The following is a 27178-nucleotide window of genomic DNA, read 5'->3' as shown; positions in this document are numbered from 1 at the left end:
GAAAAAGGCATTCAAATTTGCACCGAAGGTGTCCAAAACTGCATCTTTCTTCTTCAAAGAAAACAAAAATTAAGCAGTTTATGGGTGCGCCTCCACCTAATTAGCAAATGACGCTAATGAGGGTCTCGGGAACTCTGTCAGAGCTGCCTTTTTTATGAACTGTGACCGCAGAACACAGGTTCGTTAGGAGCAAGTGCACGACTTCGTCGTGGGTGGAGAACTTTGAATGGTAATCAGCGCAAACGAGGGAAAATGGGAGGTTTTTAAAGCGCTCCCGGAAATTACCATGTCTTTTTTTCTCTCTGGTGCGAATCGCAGCAAGCTTTGCGGAGCACTCAAATTTTGTTGAAATTGAACCGACTCAAAAATGAGTAGCTAGGCGTGTCAGATTTTGGGTAAACTTCACAAGTCAAGACAGCTGAGCCAACGTAAAACGAAAATTATCAAATTTCAGAAATCAATATGCTCAAAAATGAGTAAGTATGCAAATGTCAGATTTTGGGTAACTTTGCACAATCAAAGCATTGATTTCAGACGTAGCAACATTTGCTGAAGTGCACCGAAAACGACTTTAAATTCGTTGAAATTGAGAACTAACTCAAAAATGAGTAATTGTTGAAGTGTCAGATTTCGGGTAAATTTTACTCAGTCAAATTCAAATTTTAAAAACTCGTTTTCAACGAAAACTAAGTAATCTTGAAGAACTGTCAATCGCAGCCTGCTGCGTCCCCGTTCGAACCCAGGTTTCGCACGACCTCCTTCGTCCCTAACCCCTTTCAATCCCTGCACCTTCAAACCAAGTCAAAGTGTCAAAAATGAGGTCCTGTCACACCACACCGAGCTGACCAAACCATCAATCAGGCTTAATTCTTCACGGTCAGCGCGGGACGGTTCAATTAGGCTTTTGTCGTGTCCGTTCAGTACGTGCATGCGAAACGAAACTGATTAAAAATTCGGAACCAATTTTGGGTTGGGCACGCGCGCGCGCTTGCTTCGCAAATCTGCATCAGAACCAGCAGAAGAAAATTAAATGACCGACCTTCTTTGCAAGGAAATTTGTGGAGGGTGGATTTTCACGTGGGGACCAGCAGCTCGAGCAAAAAGGAAGCAGATATGTGGTCCTCTTGTGCACATGTCAATATATTTTCATTTCTTCCCTTCTCGCTTCTCTGGTAACCCTCTTTTTGGGTAGTGCGCTGCGAGGTTGGGTAATAAAAATGGAACCTTTTATATCCAAATGAAGAAGCGTTTCGGAATGGTCACCAGTGGTCGGTTTAGGGTAGGGTGGTTACATTTTAGGAGGCAAAAATTGTTTAAAAAAAATTAGAGCAAAATTAGTAATTTGACAGACGTAACCCTACGTCAAGGCGACGGACTTATCTGAAATTTTCCAAAACTATCTGATAAAATCAATCATAGATTTATGCTTATATTTCATCTTTATCACAATTTTTTGTTAAACTAGAATTTAAAGAGTTTTTCGTCACTTATTGAAGTGGGACTACGTCTTGAAATAGCTAATATTATGTTTCCTCTGAACGGATTAACTATGAAAAAAAGGAAAAAAATAACAAGCTTTTATCATACAATTTCTTTTTTAAAAGGTTTTATTGATGAATGGCGTGGGACTACATCTTTGAAAAGCTTTTATGTTTCGTAACGATTTACCAAAAAAATGGTAAAAGACAGAAAACATTCAGTAATTTTTTATCAGAATAGTTCTCCGAAGATGGAATTTTATGAGTTTCTCAAGCCATATTGACGTAGAACTACAACTTGAAACTTGTTTTAGGTTATCTTTTGAAATAAACTTGTATCCATATTTTCATTAAAAAAAAGTTGTTTGCAGTAAGAATTTTAGGAGTTTCTTTTAATATATTGACGTGGGACTACATTTTGGATTCGCTTATTTTTTTCAAACCATTTGAAATTTGAAAATGTCGTGAAAAAAAATAACAAGCTTTTATCAAAAAAAAATCTTCTTAAGGGTGCACAGCAACAAAGGAAGTTGTTGTCTTCTTATTCTAAAATTGTTGAACTTACGGACCCAATCCAAAAATAATTTGATTATAAAATTTGACAAATTTTGTTGTAAATCGTTATGGAAATAGTAGCTTAGGAGATGAATACAAAAATATATCGATAGTTCCCGTAGTTTTGAAGATACAGAATGTCTGTAACAAAAGTCTGGGTGCAAAAGCTTTGGTTGATGTGCACCGTTAAGATTGCTGATTATTGACGTGGGATTACATATTAGAAAAACTTATTTTAAGTTTCGTAACGATTTCTCCAAAAAATGGTAAAGGACAGAAGACATTCAATAAAATTTTCATCAGAATAGTTCTCCGAAGATGGAATTTTATGAGTTTCTTAAGCCATATTGACGTAGAACTACAACTTGAAACTTGTTTTAATTTATCTTTTTACAATAAATTTGTATCCATATTTTCTTTAGAAAAGTTGTTTGCAGTTGGAATTTTAGAAGTTTCTTATGATATATTGACGTGGGACTACATCTTTGAGTAGCTTATTTTTTCAAATCATTTGAAATTTGAAGATGTCGTGAAACGATGTTAACAAATTGACAAAATGAATCAAAATAAATGAAAAAATGCTTTATGTTCTAAATTGACAATGTACCTAAAAAAATTCAGACAAATTCAAAAAAATTCACCCAAAATTACCACCCTATTACGAAGGCAGTTATAAAAATCGATGTGTGGGACAGCAAAGAAACCCAAACCAAAAAGGATTCTGCGGCATTCGCGCCCCTAATCCTGACCAAAGGTGAGCGCAGCGCAGATGACATCTGCCCCCGCCGCTGTCCACACCCGGCAATCCCGTTGTCCAAGGGGTCAAAGAGATGAATGTGCGGCCTGGGCGAGGCGACATTATTAAGAGCACATTATACCTATTTATTTACAGCGCATCCCTTTTGGTCGTCGTCGTCGTTGAGCTCTCAAATTTCGCATCCATATTTTACGAGTTACTTACGAGCCGGGTTCGAATATTGTTCCCAGGAGGTTTTAAAATTTATTTCCGAGCGGCACTGGCCGTTTGCTGATGTGGTTGTCGGTCGGTCCCCTTCGGCAAATTTGGTCGCAAAAAGGGGACAAACAAGTCCAAATATTTTTATGCAAATCGATCGGACACGTACGCATCGACGAAACGAGCCGATGCAGGCATAAATTCATGTGTGTATATGTTTTATTAAGGGGAAACTGCTGGTGGCTGCGTGACGAAATCGAAGGGCGACTGCAGTTGACCTTCTGTCGCCTGAATGTTTCCCTTCTCCTCTGCAGAAAGAGTCATTTGCATCGTCGATCAGTTTAATTAATTGTACTGTTTTGAATTGTGAACAAGTTTATGCTAAATGGTCGGCAATAAATTAGTGCGGGTAATGAGACGGCTCAGCGCGAGCGAGAGGGGGAAAACCTCGATCTGATAACAAATAATTGCTAGCAAAAAAAATAATAGCTGTAGAAAAAAATCGTTTTGCAATCGAAGGGAAGGTCGTAAAAAAGCGATGACCAGCAGCGGCTCTGTATTTTTTATGCAAAGTCATGTGTAAATTACAGTCAATTTTCCATTCATTGGACACTTCCCTGCGCGCTGAAATGAGTATGCATATTTTACCTTTTCCCCCTTGGCGGGGTGCACAAAAAGTCATTCTACCTTTTCTTTTTTCGGGGAAACTAATCTGCACCAGGATCAACGCAAACTAGACGAAAAGGAAGCTCCCAGCTGAGATAGAGGAGGGAAAGGAGGAGCAAAAAGTGTAATTTGCAGCTTTCAGCTTTTTGTTATTCTAAATGGTGTGTAATTTATTTGCCTATTTTTATGGATTTTTTTCTCTTTTTTACCGTGTGACCATGGGAAGTCAGCGGGCGTTCGGTGAGGACGATTTTTCAGTTGGTCCCGGTGAGATTTATCACTTTTTTGAAAAAAATATTATTGGAGTGCAAACGTAGTCCAACGCCATCAGGTCCATGTTTTGAACGGGTTGAAAAGCAGATTGCGCTTCGGGCAAGGCCTCCTAATATGCTCTTTTGGACATCTGATTCGCAACCTTGAACGTCATTTAAGTTCAAGGCATGCTCTGATTTTTCAATTCTTCGAAAAAACTCTGCTCGTAGATTTTTTGGATTCGGAATTTCTTGAAAAATATCAAATTTCCATCTGTCGATCCTGAAATCTGTCCTGGCCAGAATCAACGGTAAACAACACCCAGGAAGGTATCTCACAAAAAAATATCGAACACACCATAGTCGAATTTCCTTTTGTCTATGCAAATAAGCATACGATTTTATGCTCGTTTCGTCTTACTTTTATGTGCGTTTTTTTGTTGTGTGAACCTCCTCAGAAAAGCCCTTTTCCCTCCGGCATGCATGTACAGGTTCTCTAGCAGCACGTCGGAGCTGTGCGTGAAATGAGCATTTACCAAAAGCAGCAGCAACGGCTCACTTGGATGCACATTCTTCTTCTCTCGACATCGAAGTCGTCGACAAAAGAAACGGAAACAAGGTGCGCGCACGCAGATGCCGTCCCATTCCCTTCTCTCTCCCATCTATATATGCAAAGCTGATTTTCCAATATGTCAGCATAATTTGTCTCGTTCGGGATGTCTCTAACTGTTCCCGATTCGCGCGGCGCAATTTTCTACCCCCGTGTGTGCTAATTTCCCTTCTTCATTTCTCATTGCAGATATCAGCCGCCTCTCGAAATCGCCGTCTCCACCTCCGTCACATGGTAAGTAGTAATCCCGAAAAAAAATGTATTCAAAACCCCTTTTTTTCTGCGCGAGCCACGTGCCTAAAATTAAGTAATCACACCACCCTAACTCGTTTTTTGCAACCCTTTTTTTCGGGGGGCGTTCCCGGAATTCAAACGGTGACACGCGACCTCCGGTCGCGAACGTCGCCTGCAGATTAGCAGCTTCATTACATGATCGTTATCGAAAGCAATTGATTTCCGAAGAAAGAAAAAAAACTTCCTGTTCGGAAGTCGGCGTAGTCATACGTCAAATTTTGGGTTTGTTTTGAACGCGAAACCACGTGGCGAAATGTCAGCCGCGTACGCGCGACGATGGCTACTGCGATCGCTGCGCCACAGATTTTGAATCTCAATTTGCGCGTCAAACTCGTTCAATGTCTGCTTTGATTGTTACGAAAAATTGAGGTAGTGACGTTCACACTTCCTCAAATGAGCACCCCACAAACGATTCCTTTTATTAACTCTCTCAAGAACACGAGCCAACACTCACGAGAGCAAGTCTATAAAGGGGCGAACACACTTTAAGGATCTACCAAGGTCTAGAACGTGCCACTAAAGAATGAAAAAAACCCTTTAATTTACAACACAGAAAACATCATCCTTTTGTGAGGACCCGATTCTGTGTTTTCCCTTGGGTGCGAACAGAAAAAAAGTAAAGGGAGAGCAGGACCTTGACGTTTGTTGCGTCGTCGTCAAACTAATGATCCGTATAAATTCGCGGTCCCGGAATCCCTTTTCTACCTTACCTTCGGAATTCGGAATTAATAGTTTTGTGTGTCCTTCACCGTTTAGTCGAAAATACACAAAAAAAAAAGAAAACAAACTTTAAATCGTTCGATTCTAAAAGTGGCGGCATTTTCGTTTACCTCTTTGTATTACTCAACCTATTAGAAGAGGGAAAAGGTAATCCTTTCGTCTTCGATGGCAGTCACATTTTCGGAAAGAGTCAAGCCACGTGTCGAACAATCGAGCCGGCGAGATTCGGTTCACCTGTCCTCTCTCTCTATCTAATCTTGAACGTGTGTCGTTTGGTACAAGAGGAAGAACATCTGGCAAGGACCCTAAATTAGCATATTTGATTGAGGGACAATCGTCGTTTTTTTGGAGATTTATAGGGTAAAACTGCTTTAAAGTGGAAAGATGGTTGGAGTTATTTGAAGCAATTATGTAAATGAACCATTTGTTTAAAAAAAGACGAAAACTTAATCCACGAATAAGCAAAATCGCAATATTTGCGATTCGGACTTGTTGGATCGAACAAGCTAACCTCACTCACCATCTAAGTTGGCGCCTCGAACCGACCTACTTGGATTCAAATTTCACTGATGATCATCACTCGTTTCTCCTTCTTCACAAAGAGGTAAAATCGCCAAAATTACGATTCCTGAGCTTCAGAAGGACTTCGGACTACTTGGATCCTAGAAGCTAACCTCACTTCCAATCCAAGGTTCTAACCAACCTACTTGGATTCAAATTTCGCACGTTCTCATTCAAATGCATAACCGACCAGCAGTGGATTACCATGTTCTCGTGATCCGTGAACTGGATATCGATGAGAGAATCCCATATGGTGGTCAATTTTAAACAAAAATTAATGGGATTTCTCCGCTCGAACCTCACTCCGTTTCAATCGCCATTTGATATTCTCGAAAAACACTGCGCTGAACCCTTGTTCGTAGAACAAGATTCGTTTAGAATTCTCAAACCGGACTTTTTGAAACGAGAGTGCGAGGGTGGACCATCTGTTTGCATATCGTTTTCGGTCGACGTGAAAATCCTTTTTACGAGCTGCCCCGACCAGACGAGGAGAGTTTAAATCCGAGATAGCTCGGATGGAGTGCACGCCAATATTCACATAATACAATTTTATGCTCGACTGAACTTTTGGTCAGGAGTCGTCGTCGTCGTCTATCTCTATTGCTCCGAGTTTCCACTCCTGAATTTTGAGAGTCTGGGAAAAGGGGGTGAAACCCGCATCGAAATCGACTGGTCAGTTTGAGAATAGTCCGCTTTCTCGACTGTGGAGTGTGTTATTCAAAATTTATGCAAAAGACACGTCGAAATCACTGCGAACTCGGACCACCGATGAATATCAAGCAGGCAAAACTCTGCTGACGATGCTTGAGAGAGGGAAAATCAATGCCCGCAATAAAAATTCATATCTCGAACATCAAATATTCATCATCACCCCTTTTTGCGGAGCAAAAAATGAATCATCTTTGCATATGTGACCTGTGCCAATAACCGGGTCCGTTTCGATGTCTTGAAAATATCTCTCTGATAAGCAAAGTAGGCACTGACTGTCCGACTGGCTGAGGTGGTTTCACAATACGTGTTTAAAATCCACTTGGAACGAGCTCATAGCCTGCTGCTGCTGCCGTTGATGATAAGCCCACCGAGTCCCAGAATGTGAAATCGAGTGGAAGATTGAATAATGTACATCCAAGTAGGCGGTTGGGTTGGGAGCAGTGGTCAATATGGTTGCTTGGATGATAAAACGGGTGCCTGTCACAGCAATGGGGGAGGGGAAAAGGGCCCAAATCGAACACGGAGAGAAAAAATTGACTGGAATTATCCGCAACCGTTGACGACGACGACGACGACGATGACTCGTGCGTTTGATTCTAAATTAGCTTTAGTTTGAATTGGAAATTTATTTCTGTTTAAAAAAAGATGCGAAACGGACTCGAAAGGGGGAAAAACCTCGGCACAAAAGATGATGTATGGCGATGCGGAGATAAAGCAGTACGGGCCAACATGCAACAAATATGGAAGCAGAAGTAACCCTTCTTTCGCTCCTTCCTCCCTCCTACCCCCTTTTTGCATGCATATTGAACCGTTACAACATATTGCCGCACATGATATGTGCGTCGTGCGTGTGCACGGATTGGCCGCTACAATAGCTAATCGTTTCAACCATCGGAAAGAGGAAAAAATCAATCATCTATCTCTATAACAAATTTCGTATAATTTGCGAAAAGGCCATCTGCATCCGCCGTCGCCACCACCACCATTGCAGTACAACACCCCTTTCCACCCTAAATTTCCCAATTTTCCAAACAACCCAAACAGAAGCTTGCACAATGGCAAAAATTGCCACTATCACTGATCAATAAACGTCATAAATTTCAATTTTAAAACGGTCGCTGCGAAGCAGCGGCAGCATGCCATGACCCCTTCACCGGCGTAATTAATTTTGAAGTCATGGCTTGCTTTGCTGTTATTGTTACGCGAGCTTGTTTTCGGGGAGAAAGTGCGCGACTTACTACACGCGCGCGCGCGCGATACGGGCATATCAATCATCCTCCTCTCTCAGAGCAAAGATGATCCTTTCGCCTACTTGGTGATACAAATTGGATAATACCCGAACGACTCGACCAAGTTAGCCCAACCGATCAATTATGAAACTCGCGCGATAATCGGACTCGGGGTCGAGCCCATAACTTATCAACGCGTGCGTTTCAAGCGAGATTTGACGTTAGTTTTATAGTGTCAACCCCTTCTTTTTTTTCTGTGTGTGTGACTTTTTAATTTTTCCAGCAAAACCAGCAGCCATGTTTTAAACATAACTAGGGTTTTCTCTATGTTTTTCAATTAATGGCGCCCATTCTGAAAGTTTTGCCAGTTAGCAATCGTAGTAGTAGGCGCTGCTGGCTGGTAATTGACGTAACAATGGCGTTGATTTGGCTGATGTGATACCTTCTCCTCGTGGCGTCGCCGTCGCGAGGCTCCTTGGCGTCATTGAAGCCCATCGCAGTAGGCCTAGTTTTGATTCGGTTTACGGATTGCCCTGCTGGTCTGGTGCCATATGGTTGCCGTGGTGTTGTTGTGTGGTTTTATTGGGCGATATTTATGGCCAGTGCGGTTTGCCATAAATCAACGATTTGGTAAACAGAAGTCATCTCATGGGGTTAAATTTCTGTGTCGAGTTTGGACCACTTTAAGATTGTTTAGTTTTTAATCAGCTTGACATAAATTGTTGTCCGATTTATCCAACTATTATTCTACCTAAAAAATTAAAAAAAAAATAAATAAATAAATTTGTTTGACAGTTCCCGCAAGAAACTGAGAAAGGGAAAACATCCCAGCTTACTTTGATGTTCTTCACCTGTCGACCACAACAAATGATCACTCGCGCGGCAAAGCGTGTCAATTTATTGCGATTCCATAGATAAACATTGCATTATCGGATGCCTTTTCCCCTTTCATGCGTGCGCAAATGTGGCGATAATATAATCGTCAATTTAAGGTAATTTACTGCGTTGTCACACCTTTTTTTCTCTGTACCTTTTTTTCAAGTGGAACACCACCAGTTAATTTTTTATTCATCTCCGATTACCTTTCCGGAATAAAAAATGGAAAACACACTCCAACAAGTGACGACATCATCAACATAAAAAAAAGAAAACCTTAAATAGGCCATCAAAGCTACCTGTGCGCTACCCCTTAAAACCCCGATTAAATATGCATTTATTCACAGCGCAAGTGAAAGGGGTTCGCATCCTTCCCCCTCGTTTAAATATTTAAATTCAACCCCTTTATTTTCACCCTCGAGAGCTAAAAAACGACCCCTTTCGCATCAAAGCAACCCTCGCCCGGTAGTCAAAAGAGATGTAAAACGCTCGCGGCTCCCGATGAGAGCGGGATGAGATGGCGAGCAAGCTCATTATTAGTGCAATCGCGTCCTCTCGGAACTCTTTTTTTTACGGTGTTCTCTCGCGGCGACGTGGGACAATCCCACCACACTGTAGAATGTAGAAGCCGAAAGAGACTGCATAAATTAAGGGAGTTTTGTTGCTTTATTTTTACGAGATTCTTCACCGCGAAAGAGAGAGAGAGGAGAAAAAAACCGAGCGTGACTCGCGCAATTTGAATTTGATGTCGGCCCGGCCGTCGTCGTCATTTTGCTGTCGCCGCAGAATCCGAGCCAATCACGACGCAGCAGGCGGCGCGAGATTTATGTTTTCCCATGACTGTAAATTTTTAAATAAAAGGGCGCGGGGTGCGCGGCGAAAAAAGTGATACTCACGTGGTGTTTTTAAGAGGAGGAAGAAGAAGATGCTGGGGCTACCATTTTGAATCGGCCACAGTGGTGGCGCCCCCAAACTGCCGGAAGGGTCTCGCGGTGCAGTTTATAATTTAATAGTAATAAAACGGGTTAATTGAAATGAAAATCACGATTTGCGAATAAAGTTCGCCAGAAATTAGCTGCAAGTCGTGGAAATCTGGAAGGGGTTCTTCGGGCTCGAAGGTTGGCTCGGAAAGAATGATAATGAGCCCGATGACTGGTTTTATGGTCGGAGGAGCAAATTATTCAGAAGTTCGCTGGTTCTGTTGAGGTTATGTTCAGCGAAGTAGGCTTTGGCGGGGACCTCGGGCGTTTCAGGCTTCTTGGAAAAGGGTAGTTTGCTTCGATTTTAGTTAAAAATTAAAACTACAAAAAAATCACAAGAAATGCAACATTTATGTAAACATAAATAACCTTTACTTTTCCAATTTTTGAGAATAGTTAGAGGAAAACATGTCAATTGAAATAAATAAGATTGTTTAATTATTTTCAACTGCTTGCGAAACGGCGCTTTTCTGGGATACAGTCCAGACTCGATTATCCAAAGACCTTGAAAAAATGTCACTTCGGATAATCAAATCTTTGGATAATCGCTCACGAAAAACCATTTATTTCGTTATCTTGTTTTTGATTGTTGAGCTTAAGTATAACCTTGAAACTACTCTAAAGGGATTTAGAATTTTAGATCCAAAATGGCAGTGATAAAGTATTGAAAAAAATGCATTCGATGATTTATTATGCTATCAACCATACAAATTTTACTAAAATGGGGTTGCAAGACTTGAATTTGATGTTAAATTTTAGAAATTAAAAAAAATACCACTGCGATACGATTTTCCGAAAACCCCTACAAACCTGCGCATAATAGAACTTCGGATAATCGAAAATCAAAAAATCAATTATATAACTTTAAAGTACCTGAGCAGTTCTCTAGGATTTCGGTCATTCGATTTTTTTTGTATTTTTTAATCCGACTGAAACTTTTTTGGTGCCTTCGGTATGCCCAAAGAAGCCATTTTGCATCATTAGTTTGTCCATATAATTTTCCATACAAATTTGGCAGCTGTCCATACAAAAATGATGTATGAAAATTCAAAAATCTGTATCTTTTGAAGGAATTTTGATCGATTTGGTGTCTTCGGCAAAGTTGTAGGTATGGATACGGACTACACTAGAAAAATAATACACGGTAAAAAAATTTGGTGATTTTATTTAACTTTGTCACTAAAACTTGATTTACAAAAAACACTATTTTTATTTTTTTATTTTTGATATGTTTTAGAGGACATAAAATGCCAACTTTTCAGAAATTTCCAGGTTGTGCAAAAATCATTGACCGAGTTATGAATTTTTAATCAATACTGATTTTTCAAAAATCAAAATTTTGTCGTAAAATTTTCAACTTCATTTTCGATGTAAAATTAAATTTGCAATCAAAAGTACTTTAGTGAAATTTTGATAAAGTGCACCGTTTTCAAGTTATAGCCATATTTAAGTGACTTTTTGAAAATAGTCGCAGTTTTCATTTTTAAATTAGTGCACATGTTTGCCCAGTTTTGAAAAAAATTTTTGAAAAGCTGAGAAAATTCTCTATATTTTGCTTATTCGACTTTGTTGATACGACCTTTAGTTGCTGAGATATTGCAATGCAAAGGTTTAAAAACAGGAAAATTGATGATTTCTAAGTCTCACCCAAACAACCCACCATTTTCTATCGTCAATATCTTAGCAACTAATGGTCCGATTTTCAATGTTAATATATGAAACATTTGTGAAATTTTCCGATCTTTTCGAAAAAAATATTTTCAAAATTTTCAAATCAAGACTAACATTTTAAAAGGGCGTAATATTGAATGTTTGGCCTTTTTGAAATGTTAGTCTTGATTTGAAAATTTTGAAAATATTTTTTTCGAAAAGATCGGAAAATTTCACAAATGTTTCATATATTAACATTGAAAATCGGACCATTAGTTGCTAAGATATTGACGATAGAAAATGGTGGGTTGTTTGGGTGAGACTTAGAAATCATCAATTTTCCTGTTTTTAAACCTTTGCATTGCAATATCTCAGCAACTAAAGGTCGTATCAACAAAGTCCGAATAAGCAAAATATAGAGAATTTTCTCAGCTTTTCAAAAATATTTTTTCAAAACTGGGCAAACATGTGCACTAATTTTAAAAATAAAAACTGCGACTATTTTCAAAAAGTCACTTAAATATGGCTATAACTTGAAAACGGTGCACTTTATCAAAATTTCACTAAAGTACTTTTGATTGCAAATTTGATTTTACATCGAAAAATGAAGTTGAAAATTTTACGACCAAAATTTCGATTTTTGAAAAATCAGTATTGATTAAAAATTCATAACTCGGTCAATGATTTTTGCACAACCTGGAAATTTCTGAAAAGTTGGCATTTTATGTCCTCTAAAACATATCAAAAAAAAAAATTAAAAATAGTGTTTTTTGTAAATCAAGTTTTAGTGATAAAGTTAAATAAAAAATCACCAAATTTTTTACCGTGTATTATTTTTTCCAGTGTAGTCCGTATCCATACCTACAACTTTGCCGAAGACACCAAATCGATCAAAAAATTCCTTCAAAAGATACAGATTTTTGAATTTTCATACATCATTTTTGTATGGACAGGTGCCAAATTTGTATGGAAAATTATATGGACAAACTAATGATGCAAAATGGCTTCTTTGGGCATACCGAAGGCACCAAAAAAGTTTCAGTCGGATTAAAAAATACAAAAATTAAAATTGAAGAAAAAAGACCGATTTCGTAGAGAATTGCTCACCTCTAAACGATAGTGTTGAGAAATTGTTAAAATTTCAAAAAAATATGTTGATTTAGCCTTATTCGACTTGAATTATTACTGTATTCAAAATCTGCAAAATATATCGTTACTTTTGGCGTCATGGCATTTCCCAAAACTCATCCAAGCAAGCCCTTGAAAACCAGCACCAACGACGCACAAAAATGCATTAGGGTAGGTCACTACCCAAAAGCATCCTCACAGGAAAACACAAAAAAAACTCCGCTAAACTTCCAAACATGACACAAATTGCGTTTTCCTTTATCAAAAAGCGAAAGGCAACAGAATAAAAAAAATCTCCAACAAGATCATCATCGACACCAGCTGGAAATCCATCCGACCATCATCATTTCATAACCCCTCTGGCAACCAAAAAAGAAAAAAAAAGTGAAACAAAATCGCAGCAACCCCTTTTTCCCAAACTCAACCCCTCTAAAAAAAGTTGCATCGTAGTAAACGCGACAATTCGCTACGCCTGCTGCGCGACGACAACGCGTCAGAATTCATCCCCCTCTCTCTCAGAGAAATCAGCGTTTGATTGTGTTGTATTTGAACCACTCTATCGTAACAGTTACATATGAACCACCCTATACCTTATGTCAATAAACAGTACACTTCAGACAGTTAACACCAAACCACGTCTATTGATAACATGGTGTCAGAAGTGGGATATTTTGCGAAAAATCTCACGATTTAAACGTTGTTTAGCGATGAAAACGTAAAAAAAACTGTTCTTTGAAGTTTTGCCGAAAAGTTGGAAGTAGTCGGCTACGGGATTTCGCGAGTTTTCGATCGTAAACGTCGCGTTGTTTACATAACCTCAAAATGTCGAACATTCCGGTTCCTGAGCCCCTGAAACTGGGCGGAAATGTAGAAGAGGCGGTGAAACAGTTCAAGCTGCAGTGGAAGTACTACGCGCTGGCCACAGAGCTGTCGAAAAGGGAAATGATCTGCAGATAGCGACGTTCATGGCCGTCGTCGGGGCGGAAGCGGTTATGATGATCGACGATTTGGCCTTGACGGAAGCGCAGCAGGCAACGCCAACAGACATTCTGCAGGCAGTGGAAGAGCACCTGGTGCCGGCAAGGGACGTTCGACTGGAAAGAGCGGATTTCAACACGATGGTCCAGCAAGACGGAGAAAAATCGAAGATTTCGTGAAGCGGATGCGGAAGAAGGTGAAGAAATGCGGCCACACCCCAGCACAACAAGAAGAGATGGTCAAAGATCGTTTGATTGTTGGCATATCGGATCACCAGATGCGGAAAAAGCTGTTGAAAGCCGGAAATCTGACGGTTGACCAGATGGTGGTGAAGGTCAAGGAGAGCCAGGACATCGAGGACCTGGCCAGCAAGTATGAGAAGATGGCAGCAAAACAAAGCACAAGCCGGGATGCAGGAGAAACGTTCAAGGTGACGGCCACGCGGAAGCTGCAGAAGCCGTGCCGTTACTGTGGAAACGAGCACGACCGAGACAAAGCGAAATGTCCAGCGTACGGGAAAACGTGCATCGGATGTGGAGGAAGAAACCATTTCAAGAACGTTTGCTGGAAGAAGGGACGGAACCAAAATCGGAACAAGAAGCATCACAAGAAGCACGTCCGGCGCGTGGAGGACAGTTCCGAGAGCTCTGCGAGTTCAGATACCGAGGAAGAGTGCGAGTTTGTCGACATTGCCAAAGTTGATGGGAAAAATCTGAAAGAGGCTGGGAAGATTATGGTCGAACTCAAGGTGGCCGTAGGCGCGGGAAAAACTTCGCCGCTGGAGATCCAGGTCGACACTGGCGCACGGGTTAACGTTATGTGCTACAAAGACTTGAAGCAGCTACTCCCGGACCAACAGTTGAGCCCCACGAAGGTGAAGCTGAGGTGCTATTCGGGGAAGGTGATTGCGCCCAAAGGCCAGGTGGACTTGGAGATTAAGCTCAAGAACGGAACCAAGCTGTTGACGTTCATCGTGGTCAAGAAAACACGGCCACCACTGTTGTCGTCGCAATCGGCAATGGATTTGGGAATTATCAAAGTCCACGACTTGTACAGTATCGACACGCTCCAGCAAGAGTGCCACCACATCTTGAGTAAGTACAAGGACGTATTCGAAGGAGACGGCAAGTTTGACGGAAGGTTCAAGATTGAAATCGACAATTCCGTTGCAGCTGTCCAGCAGAAGCCCCGGCGCATTCCCCTCGCGTATCTACCGGAACTACAGTCCAAAATCAGCGATTTGGAGAAGAAAGGAATAGTGGAGCCGGTAAACAAGCACATGGACTGGTTGTGCAACTTGGTGCTGGTGAAGAAGGGAACCAAATTAAGGCTTTGTTTGGATCCAGCGGAGCTGAATCAGGCGGTGCGGCGTGCGAACCATCAAATCCCTACAATTGAGGAGATGCTGCCGGAATTTGCGAAGGCGAAGGTGTTCACAGTTCTGGATGCCAAGAACGGATTCTGGCACATGGAGCTGGATGAGGAGAGTGCCGATCTAACTGCATTCTGGACACCCATGGGTGTGTATCGCTGGAAGCGGATGCCATTTGGAGTCGCGTGTGCGTCCGAGATGTACCAGAAGGAGCAGCAGCAAGTAATCGTCGGCCTGCGCGGAACGCGATGCATTGCAGACGACGTCGTGATCTACGGATGTGGCGATACCATGGAACAAGCGATGTTGGACCATAATCGGAACTTGGAAGCTGCCTTGAAGAGATTCCGCGAGCGAGGTCTGAAGCTGAACCGCTCGAAAGCAAAAGTGGCGCTGTCATCGGTTCCGTTTTTTGGTCATGTTCTGACAGACAAAGGAGTGAAACCCGATCCAAGCAAGATTTCGGCAGTCCTAAACATTCCAGAACCCTCGGACAAGAAGCAGCTGATGACGTTCCTAGGATTGATAACGTACCTGGGCAGATTTATGCCAAGATTAGCGGATGTGAGTGCGCCGCTAAGAAAGCTGACCCGGGACACCGTGGAGTACGTTTGGGATCAGGAAGCTGCCGGTGCGTTCAACCTGATCAAGCAGCTAGTGACACAGAACCCCATTCTCCGGTACTACGATCCAACAGAACCTTTGCTGATTCAGTGCGACGCAAGTCAACAGGGCGTGGGATGCGTGCTGTTGCAGGATGAAAGACCAGTAGCCTACGCATCGAGGACGTTAACGAAGACCGAGAGGAACTACGCGTCCATCGAACGTGAGTGCTTAGCAATTGTGTTTGCGTGCAAGCGCCACGACCAGTACGTGGCAGGACGGCACCAAGTGGTTGTAGAGACCGACCACAAACCGCTAGAAGACATCTTCCGGAAGCCGATCACGGAAGCACCTCTCCGACTGCAGAAAATGAGGATGACGCTGCAAAGATACAATATCCACGTTCGGTACAAGAAGGGAAGCGAGATGTACATAGCAGACTTGCTGTCACGAACTGCAACAGAGAAACCTGCCCACAACCTGGACGCGGAAGTGATGCTGATAGAGAAGGTGGATGCTGCGTTCGACGAGATAGCGGCCACTAACGTTGTGGAACTCATCAATTTGTCGGACGATCGGTTCGGTGAAATCGCAACTGAGACCAAGAAGGATACAACCCTGTGCAAGCTGATGAGTGTGCTGATCGATGGCTGGCCTGAGCGGAAAGAAGACGTGAGCGATGAGTTGTTGGTGTACAGGACGTTGCAAAACGAGCTCACAACGCACCGAGGAGTGATCTTCAAAGGAGACCGAGTGTTGGTGCCGAAATGCCTCCGCAAGAAGCTGATCGAGAAGTTGCACGTAGCGCACCTGGGAATTAACTACACGTTACGAGCAGCTAGGAGTCGTTCTTCTGGCCAGGGATGGCTGACCAGATCACCAACTACGTACGAAACTGCGAGGTGTGTATGGAGTTCAGCGCCAGTCAATGCAAGCCACCCATGACGTCACACCAGATACCGGAATATCCCTTCCAGCGTGTGAACATTGATTTGGCAGAGATCAAGCAAGAGGGCAAGAGAATTCTCATGATGGTCACAGCGGACAGTTTTTCTGACTTCGTTGAGGTTGACCTGCTAGCCGACACGAAGACCAAAACTATTGTTGCGGCGTGCAAGCGCAATTTTGCCCGTCACGGAACGCCACAAGTTGTTGTCACAGACAATGGACCGCAGTTCAGCAACGAAGCGTGGACCAAATTTGCGAACGAATGGAGTTTCAAGCACGTGACGTCTGCTCCATACCACGCGCAAGGAAACGGAAAAGCTGAATCAGCGGTCAAGTCAATGAAGCAGCTGTTCAAGAAGTGCGCCAAAAGTGGTACTGATTTCTGGCAAGCACTGCAACAACATCGGAACACGCCAAACGCCGTAGGAACAAGCCCCAACCAGAGAATCTTCTCGAGAAACACACGAAGCACGATTCCCGTCATAACAAACAAGTTGCAGCCGCCTCGAGCATCACACGTGGAAGACCGGATCGAGCAGAAGAGAAAAGTGGTCAAGGCGAGTTATGACAAACATGCAAAGGAGCTTCCGGAGCTGAAGATCGGGGAAAACGTTATGGTACAACGACGACCTGACCTAGATAAGCAGTGGGAACGAGCAATAGTTGTGCACCAATTTCCGGACCAATCGTGCGATGTACGGCTAGAAGATGGTGGCGTGTACCGACGCAGCGCAGTGCATATTAAACCGGGAGGTCAACAGTTTGCCAACCAGATCCGAGAACCAAGGATAATGCGACCACCGACACCAACAAGTCCAGTCGAGCAGCACCAGGACGAACCAAAGCAGACGATCTTCGAGAGACGTGACTACAACAAGAAAGGCGGGGACAGCGGTATCGTCGACAATACACCAGAGAGCAGGGAGCGAGACAACGAGACATCGACAACGGAAACAACTAACAGAGCAGAGCAGAGCAGTGGTGGGCAGGAGCGTTCTAAACAGAACGAAGGGCGTCCAAAAAGGGAGATTAAAAAACCAGCAAGGTTTTCTGATTTTGTAGTTTGAGCACAGGGAGTGCATAGCTTTTGGAAGAGGGGAGATGTTGTATTTGAACCACTCTATCGTAACAGTTACATATGAACCACCCTATACCTTATGTCAATAAACAGTACACTTCAGACAGTTAACACCAAACCACGTCTATTGATAACAGATTGGTTAACTGCATGTTTTGATTTTAAACCCCTTTTCAGTTTTAAAATCAATGTTTTTTTTTACTTCTCCTTTGGGAGATTTCTTTTAACATTAAGGGGTGAAAATTGAGCCCACCTTTTGCAATGCAATTTTTTGGTGAAAACACGTTGACTTTTCGATTGTTGTGAGGAAGAAAGTCATTCTTGAGATTTGTCGGCCTACTTCTTCTTGTAAAGTAGGTCATTAACGACAAATTCGCACAGCACGTGGCCCCGTTGAAGAACCCCTTTCTTTCCTCTTTTTTTAAGAGGGGGATAATCTTGCGATTTCTTGAGATTAATGAGGATTTCTTAATTTCAGACGATGCCTACAGTGATCGGGACGATGGAAGCGACCGTGACCACCTGGCGAGTCCGATTCCGACGGAGCGTCCGGATCGTGTAACGCCGCTTAATTTGGTAGGTTATTTTGAGGTTATGTTCTAGAAGTGTCAAATTTTAACAAATTTCTCTCTCCACAGATTACTGACTCAACCCGGCGGACTCCATCTCCGGGTCAGCTGCACCCGCAGCAGCACACCCCACCGGGCGTTCCTCCCGGAAGCGGCGGCAACCTTGGAGTCGCTCTAGCCGCGCTCCAGAACCAGCTGCCGCTGGGTTCGCTCTTTCTGCAGAATCAGCTGGGCCTCGGTACGCTCGGAGGTCTCTCCAGCCAGGAGCTAAACGTCCTCCAGCAGGCCCTCCAAGCCCAGCAGGCGTCCTTCCAGCAACAACTCCAAAACTACATGCTCATGCAGGCGCAGGGCAATGCCGCGGCGTCCACCGCCGGCGGAAACGGCAACGCTGCGGCTCAGGCCACGGCCCAGGCCGCGGCCCAATTTCTCATGCAAAATCAGGTAGGTTTCGGGGAAGGGAGATTCTCCCAAGAGATGCCTCTTTCAACTTGTCTTTCTTCTTCTCTCTCTTTTGAATCTTGCTCACCGTAGCTGACCGCCAGCTATCCCTCTCCGTCTCAGTCCATTACTAACACCGGTGGTGGGACAGTTCCTTCCACCATTACGACCAACACCACCAACAGTAGCATTGCTAACATCCCCAATACTAACATACCCAAGCTACCCACCCTCGATGGACCACGATCGTTGCAGGTGGGCACCCCATCTCTTCACCATTACCACTCCGTCAGCAAGTCCCAAGAGATAACCCTCTAACCACAACAAATCTTCATCCCACAGGTCCAGCAAGCGGTCGCCCAACTGCAAGCCCTCCAGCAGAAGCAGCAACAGCTCAAAGCAACCAGTTCCACGCCGACCGCCGCCACCACCATGTCCGGATCCTCCCCCCTCCACAGCCCCGCCGGAAGCCCAGGCCTCCACCCGCACCACCATCACCACCACCACCCGTCCTCCTCCCTCCTCGGCTCAAACCAAACGACCCCGCCCAACGTGAACCAACTCCAAGGCGTCGGAGGCATCCTCACCCCCTCGACCCCCTCTTCCGGAACGCACACTCCCCAGATGCAAAAGCACCCGGCCGCGCCCCGTGCCCTCGAACCGTCCCCCGAGGAAACCACCGACCTGGAAGAGCTCGAACAGTTCGCCAAGACGTTCAAGCAGCGCCGGATAAAGCTCGGATTCACGCAGGGCGATGTGGGCCTCGCGATGGGCAAGCTGTACGGAAACGATTTCTCCCAGACGACCATTTCGCGCTTCGAGGCGCTCAACCTGAGCTTCAAGAACATGTGCAAGCTGAAACCGTTGCTGCAAAAGTGGCTCGAGGATGCGGATAGCAGCATCCAGAACCCGGGCGGGTAAGTTTCTAATCTGTTTGTTATTATTTTTAAGGTTTAAAGAAAAATACAAAATTCACAATGGAATATCCATTTTTATTTTAATCAACAGTAAAAAAAATTGGGTTTTGTCAACTCGTAAATTAAATTAAATTCAATCGATTAATAGGTTAACTGTAAACTGCAGATTTCTTTGAATATTAACCGAATTTCGGCATAATTTGATTCGTTTTTCTAGATCTAAATTTCAACATTTTTTACGAAACTTGTTTGAAATAATCTTCATAACGATTTTCTATCATTAAATCGGAGACAATCTTCCATGTTCAATTATCTTTTTTACATAGTTGTGAAATGACAGACGACTTCACATTTTAAAAATTATCGGATGTACACCTAAACTTCCCAGATTGCGAAAATGACGGAAATTACAAAGTTTCTACAAAGAAAAAAATCATGGTAATATTACATCTGGGCAGGGGTACATCTTTTATGTCAGAAAAAATGTTTAATTTTCCTCTGAAAATGTGTAATTTAACCACTTTTCTGTTGTAATGTCGCTTTTTCAGTCTAAATTGAGGTAAAATTACATCATAAAAGTGGAAATATTCAACCTTTTAAAATTACACCTATCAAATTTACACATTTTTTTCTTTTAGTATTGAATACAAGCATTAGAATAATTATTATTCTTAAATATTTTTTGCAGATGAAATAATTTCGCATTTAACTACATAAACGTTTTTCAATTGAATTTAAATTTTAAAATTTTGCAAATCAGTTATTGGGAATTTAATTCAATATTTTAATATCTTTGGATTTTTTCTAAATTTAATTTGCTTTGATTGATCTATATGCTTTCCTTGAAAATTTAATTTGCCAAAAAATTAATTATTGTCAAAACTTTAAAACATTTCAAATGTAACGACCATCGATAATTTCGGCTGCAAATGTAACTTTTAAAACATTTTTTATGTATAAAATGTCAAAAGGTTGAAAAAAAAATACATTTTATATTTGAAAATTTTCAAACAATTCTTTGATTTTAAAAATCTTTGAACGTCCCTTAATTTTGCTGAGATTTTTTTTGGGCAACATTGTTTTAAAAAACATGAAATTATACATTCGATTTTTTATTCTTAAAACTAATTTTAAATCTGAAAATCGTACTTAACAGAAAAAAATAATGTAAATTTGGAAGCTGTAATTTCGGAAGGTGAATATTACCTCTTTTATAATGTAATTTTACATCAATTTAGACTGAAAAAGTGACATTACACCAGAAAAGTGGTAAAATTATACATTTCCAGAGGTAAAATTACACTTTTTTTCTGACATAAAAGATGTACTCCTTCCCAGATGCAATATTACCATGATTTTTTTTCTGTGTTTTCTGTGTGTAATCATTCATTATACTTTTTAAGTTTGGCAAAAACTCTAAATAAAGTTAAGAATTATTTGAAAACCTTAAAAAAAATGTTTTAAATTCCTTAAAACTTTTAAAAATATTCGTGTTTTTTTGTTATTAAAAATAATAATTTAAATTCCTTAAAATTATTAAGTTTTAAAAGTTCTTATAATATTTCAAATTATTAAATTTTTCTATCACAAAAAAAATCTCTGAATTCTAAAATAATCTTAGGAATTATAAAATGTTTTGAAAGTCCCAAATAAAAAAAAGAAAACTTTGAAATTTATGAAAAAAGCAGTACTTGAAATTTCTATTTGAATCTGCTTTTTTCGCTTTATTTTTTTACTTATTTGTTGAAAAAACTTTAAAATTCCTTAAAACTCTTTAAAACGTAATCTTCAATTGATTTAAATAATAAAAAAATCTTTGAGAATAAGAAACACGCTTTTGAAAATAATTTTGAACAACTTTAATTTTTTTTAAATTATTAAAAAAATGAATTCCATACCTGATTTTATCAAAATCCATACCTTTTTCTATGCGAAAAGTATCACAAAATGCTTTCTACATAATTACAGTTATGCTATTATTATGGTCCCAAAATTTAAAATTTGTGAAAGGATTAAATAGTTTTTGTTTGTATCAAAATACATAAACAAGCATTATGCAATATAGTTTTCAATCGACTTTACAAGTTTTCTCGAAGAAAATGTATTTTTTATTATTATTTGTTTTTCTTGCCTATTTTTAACAGTTTAAAATAGTTTTAAATGATTTTGAATTATCTTGAAATAAATATTTTTTTTTCAAATTGTTTCAAAACATGAATTAGCTACACATTGTTTTAAATTGTTTGAAAATTTCAAATCAAGTTTTCTAAAAAAATCTTTATGTTTTAAATTGCTATAAATTGTGTTGAATTGTTTCCAACCGTTTTGAAATGTTTTTTAATTGCCTTAAATTGTCAAAATTGTTTGGAAGTTGCTTTTTTAATTTTTTTATTGTTTTGAATTGTTTTCAAGTGATTAAATGTGTACACAATTGCTTGGAAATGCTAATTTTTTAATCTAAAAATTGTTCACAATGAATCAAAATTCAATAAATTTGTTTAAAATGGCTTAAAATTGTATAAAATTGTTTAAAATTGCTTAAAATTGCAAAAAAAATATTTTAAATTCTTCAAAATTGTTCAATGTTGTTTAAAATAGTTGAAAGTTGTTTTAAATTATAAATTTTTTTTTGAAAATTGTTGGAAATTGATTAAATTTTTTGAAAGTTGATTAAGAATGTTGAAAAATGACTGAAATTGGTTAAAATTGTTTTAAAATATTTAAAATAGCTTAAATCTGTTTTCAAAAAATCTTGAAATTATGCAAATTATGTAGCAATAGTTAGTTTCATTTTAATCTTGTTAAAGACAATCTAATTGCAAACCCAGCTTCCCCCCGTCTTCTTCTTCTTCTTCCAGCCGCATGTTCAGCCCGAGCGCCCTCACCAACACGGCAACCACCCCGGAAATCGTGGGCCGCCGGCGCAAGAAGCGCACCTCGATCGAAACTTCCGTCCGCGTCGCCCTCGAGAAGGCCTTCCTGGTCAACAGCAAACCCACCAGCGAGGAAATCACCAGCCTCGCCGACAGCCTCTGCATGGAGAAGGAGGTGGTGCGGGTGTGGTTCTGCAACCGGCGCCAGAAGGAAAAACGGATAAACCCCCCGGGCATGGAGAGTCCGACGCACTCGAGCGGCAGCAGCGAAATGTTCCAGCTGCCGAGTGGCGGCGGAGGTGGTTCGGGAGCGGGTGGACCACATTTGTACCATCCGTCGTCGATGAGCGGGGTTGGGGGTGGCGGGATTAAGCAGGAATGACTAGGCGGCAGCTGCGGCGAATCGACCACGACGACGATGGACGACGACGGGTCGCGTTCGCCACAGCACCACTTTCATCACAGCTTCACCGGCGCCAGTGGACCGTTTCTGATTTGAAGTGATCGCACTTCGCCCTCCAGACATATCACCGATCGAAATCAACGTGGAGATCCGTGAAACACGCAACTTCTGAGAAGTTGTGACCCTCCAGTGTGGTTCCCCTTCCTCCTGTCCCCTTGAGCATGAGCTAAAAACTCTTATTTATTGGATTTAAAAGTGGATATTTACATTAATGTGTTCTGTAAAGCAACAAGAGAACGCGCGAACGAGAATTAACTTTAATTAAATCAATATTAGTGTCGTAAGAGTGTAAGAGTAAAATAAAAAAAGAAAAAACCCCTTAAAGTAGTTAATCGAGAGAAAACGAGACAAACGATATCATTCCAAAAGAAGCTTTAAGCATGCATTACGATTTAGTTCTCAATATTTCTTCTAACACGTGGTTTCCAGGGCGGGTAGATCGCAGCAAGCCACGTGCCAATGCTTTCTGGGAAGCCTCTCTCCCTCTCTCGGCGAGAAGCTTCTCACAAACCATTATAAAGCACTAGTAGGCTCTGACAGTTCTTGGTTCAGACCTTCAAACGTACTTCATCGAACATTCCTCCCCCAGCTTGCTTCGATCAACCCCCCATAAAACCCCCTTTCGCTCTGTAAATATTCCCAGCAAAAAAAAACTAAATGTCTAACATTAGTTGAAACAAAACGCTCTTTTCTGTACGAAATAAATCTGTAAAATTGTGTATTTAATCTGTGTAGAAATAATCGTGTCCCGACCTCAAACTCAAATCTCCCTCGTTCCTTTCTTTCTAATTTTTCCACTCGACACAGCATGAAAGCAGTATGACACAGTAAATAATTAGTAGTAAATCGAACGACCTGATCGAATTTTGTGCAATTTGCATACCGGTTTCCTCTCTGTGTAGTGGTGCATTCTCTCCTCTAATCTTAATTTCTCTTTTTTTCCCAACCCCTCCTAAATGTGACGCAATGCCAACGAGAAGCATTCCTAAAAAAGTAAAAGTTGTGTTTAGTTTAGTTAAAATTGCACCCCCCCTTTTTTTGGTTTTGTTTCGTTCACACTCACTTATCCGGATAGTCGCGTAAAAAAACAGTATCAAAGATGTATACTAAAAACTTGTACTATTTAACGAAATTGTAACGTTTAGGCCAGACAAAATGAACTTTGTAAAAAAGAAAAAGAAAACTAAATTTAATGTTAAGACTAAAAACAACAACAACACACACATATATCCAAAGAAGTAAAAGAAATAATCACTACTAAAGCTAACTCTTAAGGAAAACAACAAATCAACAAATGTTTCGACAAAAAAATAAACGAAAAACACACAATAAAAAGTCAAAGCAACATGTAACTTATTTCTACGTATCACGTTGAGAAAACAAAACAACTCACAAAACATAATTCTAGAGGCTTGATTTCCACTCAAAACATTTTCCTCAACCGAACTAAACTAAAAAAAAAACGAGCGAACGAGCGTAAAAAGAGTAAGAAAACATGAAAAAATAACATACGAGAGAGGAGACTCTCCCAGTCTTCCAGTCAGTTAAAACAATGATCGCGAAAAATACAGAACGAGTAGAGTTATTTTTTCTAAGTAAGTTAAACAAAAACATTCAAAGTAACGGATTGATGTTCCTAACAAAAAACGGCGTGAAAAGACACACACACACTCATCGGCACAAATTGTTAACAAGAAAAAGTTATTTTTCGTCTATTTCAGTTGTTATGTTGAAAACAGGAGACAGGTGCGAATTAATTTTGCGCGAAAGCTAAAAGTGTCAGTTGAAGCATGATTTTTGTCTATGTATTTAGTTTTTGTCTTCAATTTAACGGTATTAAGTAAATGCAATGGTGTACATAATACGATGAAGGAATTATGAAAAGAAACATAAAATCAACTATAAATAAAGATCTAGATGAATATGAGTAATAAATATTGATTTACAATTGAAAATGGTTATCGTTTATTTTATTTGTTGACAAACTACCAAAAGGGCTGCCAAAAAATCACACAAACTTTGAATACTCCTCCCTCCATTTGTGGGCATTTTGTACTATTCGGCCCTTTTAAAATGTCAATCTTGATTCCAATTTTTTTTTTGCAATTCCGCTGTGAAACTGTCAACTTTTCCTGTCCTTCTGGAAAAACGAAACGGCCTACTTTTCCCTGCCAAAAATAACGGAATCGAAAATAATACTAAATTAAGTTCTACTTTTCAGCACTGAAATGGGTTCTTCTGGGGGTTCCCTGGCCGAAATAATTAGACCCGTATTTTTTTGTTTGGCGATTAGGGTGACCTACGCCGTGTTAGGGTGGTCTGAAAAATAGCCATTTTCGTCGATTTTCGCAAAAACCACTTTTTTCGAAAAATCATTACTCCTCGCCATTTTAATCGATTTCAATTGTCTTATACGCAAATGAAAGGTGATACGTTGGTCTTTCAAAGAAAAATAGTAAAAAGTTTCAACAATCTGGCCTAACATATGAAAAGGGCGTATGAAACATTAAAATGCCGTTTTGACGGTGTCTGGACCAAAGAGCCTATGTCTGGAAATATTTTTATCGGATTTCCCGGACATTTTTACATAACATACTAAAAATGGGAGGAGCAGTTCATTAACAGGATTCCGGATATGATTTTTTGAAAATAAAATCCGTGTTTTTTGACGCGCCACGCGCAAAAACCGAAAAATGACGAAATCGGCCAAAAATCAACTTTTTTCACTAAAACTGCGATAACTTTAAAATTTCAGCGATGACCTACACATGTCTGGGCACCAAAAGTTGCGTCTTTTAATTACGAAAATTTTGAGCCCGATCCGAGCACTTTTGTTTTTTTCTATGCTGTTTTCGTGGGGAATTGCTGATTAATATAGTATGATAGCAATTCTCCAGAAATTCTCCGTCGGCGTGCCTTCCGATCAACGGTAATGTAGGAAGGGCTTCATTTATTAAAACGATTTTATATCATAAGCCTGAAAAAATATTCGACGGCTTGCCTTCCAATTATCGATGATATAGAAAGGACTTAATCCAGCATTACGACTTGCTAGACTCAAAAAAATAGGTGCGTTTTTATGGAAAACTATAAAAAAGAACAACTCAAAAAAATGTATCGGCAACGACCGCAATGGAAAAAAACAATGAAAAAAAGAAGAAGGTTAAAAAACAGAACAGCGCGTCCCGAAAATCACCACACAAGTGATCCATTTTTGGCCGTATTTATTTCGAATAAAAAATCGAATTTTGAATTTCGCAATTCGCAATTTTCAGTGTAAGAACGGGCCTTGACCGATCTTATGCACTAGGTTCCCGACGAACACGCACTGCCCTTACACCTACATCTCACCCTTGCTCTGAGTCAGTACGAGCAGCACGCTAGAACACGCTTTGAGTGTTCGTGCCAGGCATGCACACCTTCTTTTCCGGTTACGCATTTTAACTCGGCCGGGGGTGGTACATTACGTAGGGTTTGATGTAAGTATAAGCGCCTAACCGTTTAAAGTGTGCCTATCAACTTTCATTAAAGCAAAAACTGTTTTATTTTTAGTTTGAATTCAAAAACTAATTGTTATTTACTGTGTTTTGTTTTCTCCTGAAATCTTTCCTAGTGTTGAGTCGTGTTTATATGTTGCTATTTCTTTTGTCGCGGTGTTTTGTTACAATTTTTGGTCTTAAGCATTTTATAAAAGATTTTCAAATGTACAATAGTAATATTTGTGTTAATTCTTTGATCATTCCAAAAATTGAGTAAGGGCTCGAACCTCATTTGTTTGAAGAAAAGGGTGAAGATTGAAAACAATGGACAGTGAAAGAAATATACTATTTTAAGAATCAATTGTAAAAGAAAGATAGTAATTTATTAAGTACATAATGAAATTAACAATAGTTAATAAAAAGAGGTAACAAACAAGCTTAGATTGTGTTAAGTGCAATTTATAGGGCAGATGAAAAATTATTCTAATAGATAAATAAAGATAAGCAAAATTGACATCGCTGCCAAATTAAGGAAAAACAGACAGTTTGTTACAGCAGCATCAATTGGTAAAATAGAGTGGAAAAGCGTTGAGAAACAAGAGAATCAAATGAGTAAAATCGAAATCAAATGGAGTAAACAGAAGTAAACAGAAGCCGCGTTAGAAAATCAGTGAAACAAAATAAACAGAAGATAGGTGGTAGATGAAAGGAATGAAGAGAAACCCCGTTGTGCGATGTTTCAGGTACATCCACAGCAGTTGACTCAACATACTGCGAATCAAAACAATACCGT

General features: G+C 40.4%; 1 protein-coding gene across 5 annotated transcripts in view; it reads left to right on the top strand.

Moving 5' to 3' along the window:
• Positions 1 to 24861, top strand: part of LOC6033627 (protein nubbin) — a 163707-nt gene extending 138846 nt beyond the window's left edge. For 2 of the 5 annotated variants that reach the window (XM_038252453.1, XM_038252457.1), the window contains 6 exons: positions 4705 to 4749; positions 18122 to 18219; positions 18282 to 18656; positions 18747 to 18908; positions 18996 to 19570; positions 22399 to 24861. In XM_038252453.1, the coding sequence (XP_038108381.1) occupies positions 4705 to 4749; positions 18122 to 18219; positions 18282 to 18656; positions 18747 to 18908; positions 18996 to 19570; positions 22399 to 22825 (1682 nt within the window). In that variant the 3' untranslated portion in view covers positions 22826 to 24861. The remainder of the gene's footprint in view (positions 1 to 4704; positions 4750 to 18121; positions 18220 to 18281; positions 18657 to 18746; positions 18909 to 18995; positions 19571 to 22398) is intronic. The other 3 variants (XM_038252454.1, XM_038252456.1, XM_038252455.1) reach the window with 3 other exon arrangements.
• The last annotated feature ends 2317 nt before the right edge of the window (positions 24862 to 27178 follow it).

The sequence above is a fragment of the Culex quinquefasciatus genome, chromosome 2, assembly GCF_015732765.1.
Source record: "Culex quinquefasciatus strain JHB chromosome 2, VPISU_Cqui_1.0_pri_paternal, whole genome shotgun sequence".
Classification (NCBI taxonomy): domain Eukaryota; kingdom Metazoa; phylum Arthropoda; class Insecta; order Diptera; family Culicidae; genus Culex; species Culex quinquefasciatus.
Note: the sequence above shows the minus strand (reverse complement) of the source record. Positions and strands in the feature narration are given on the sequence as shown.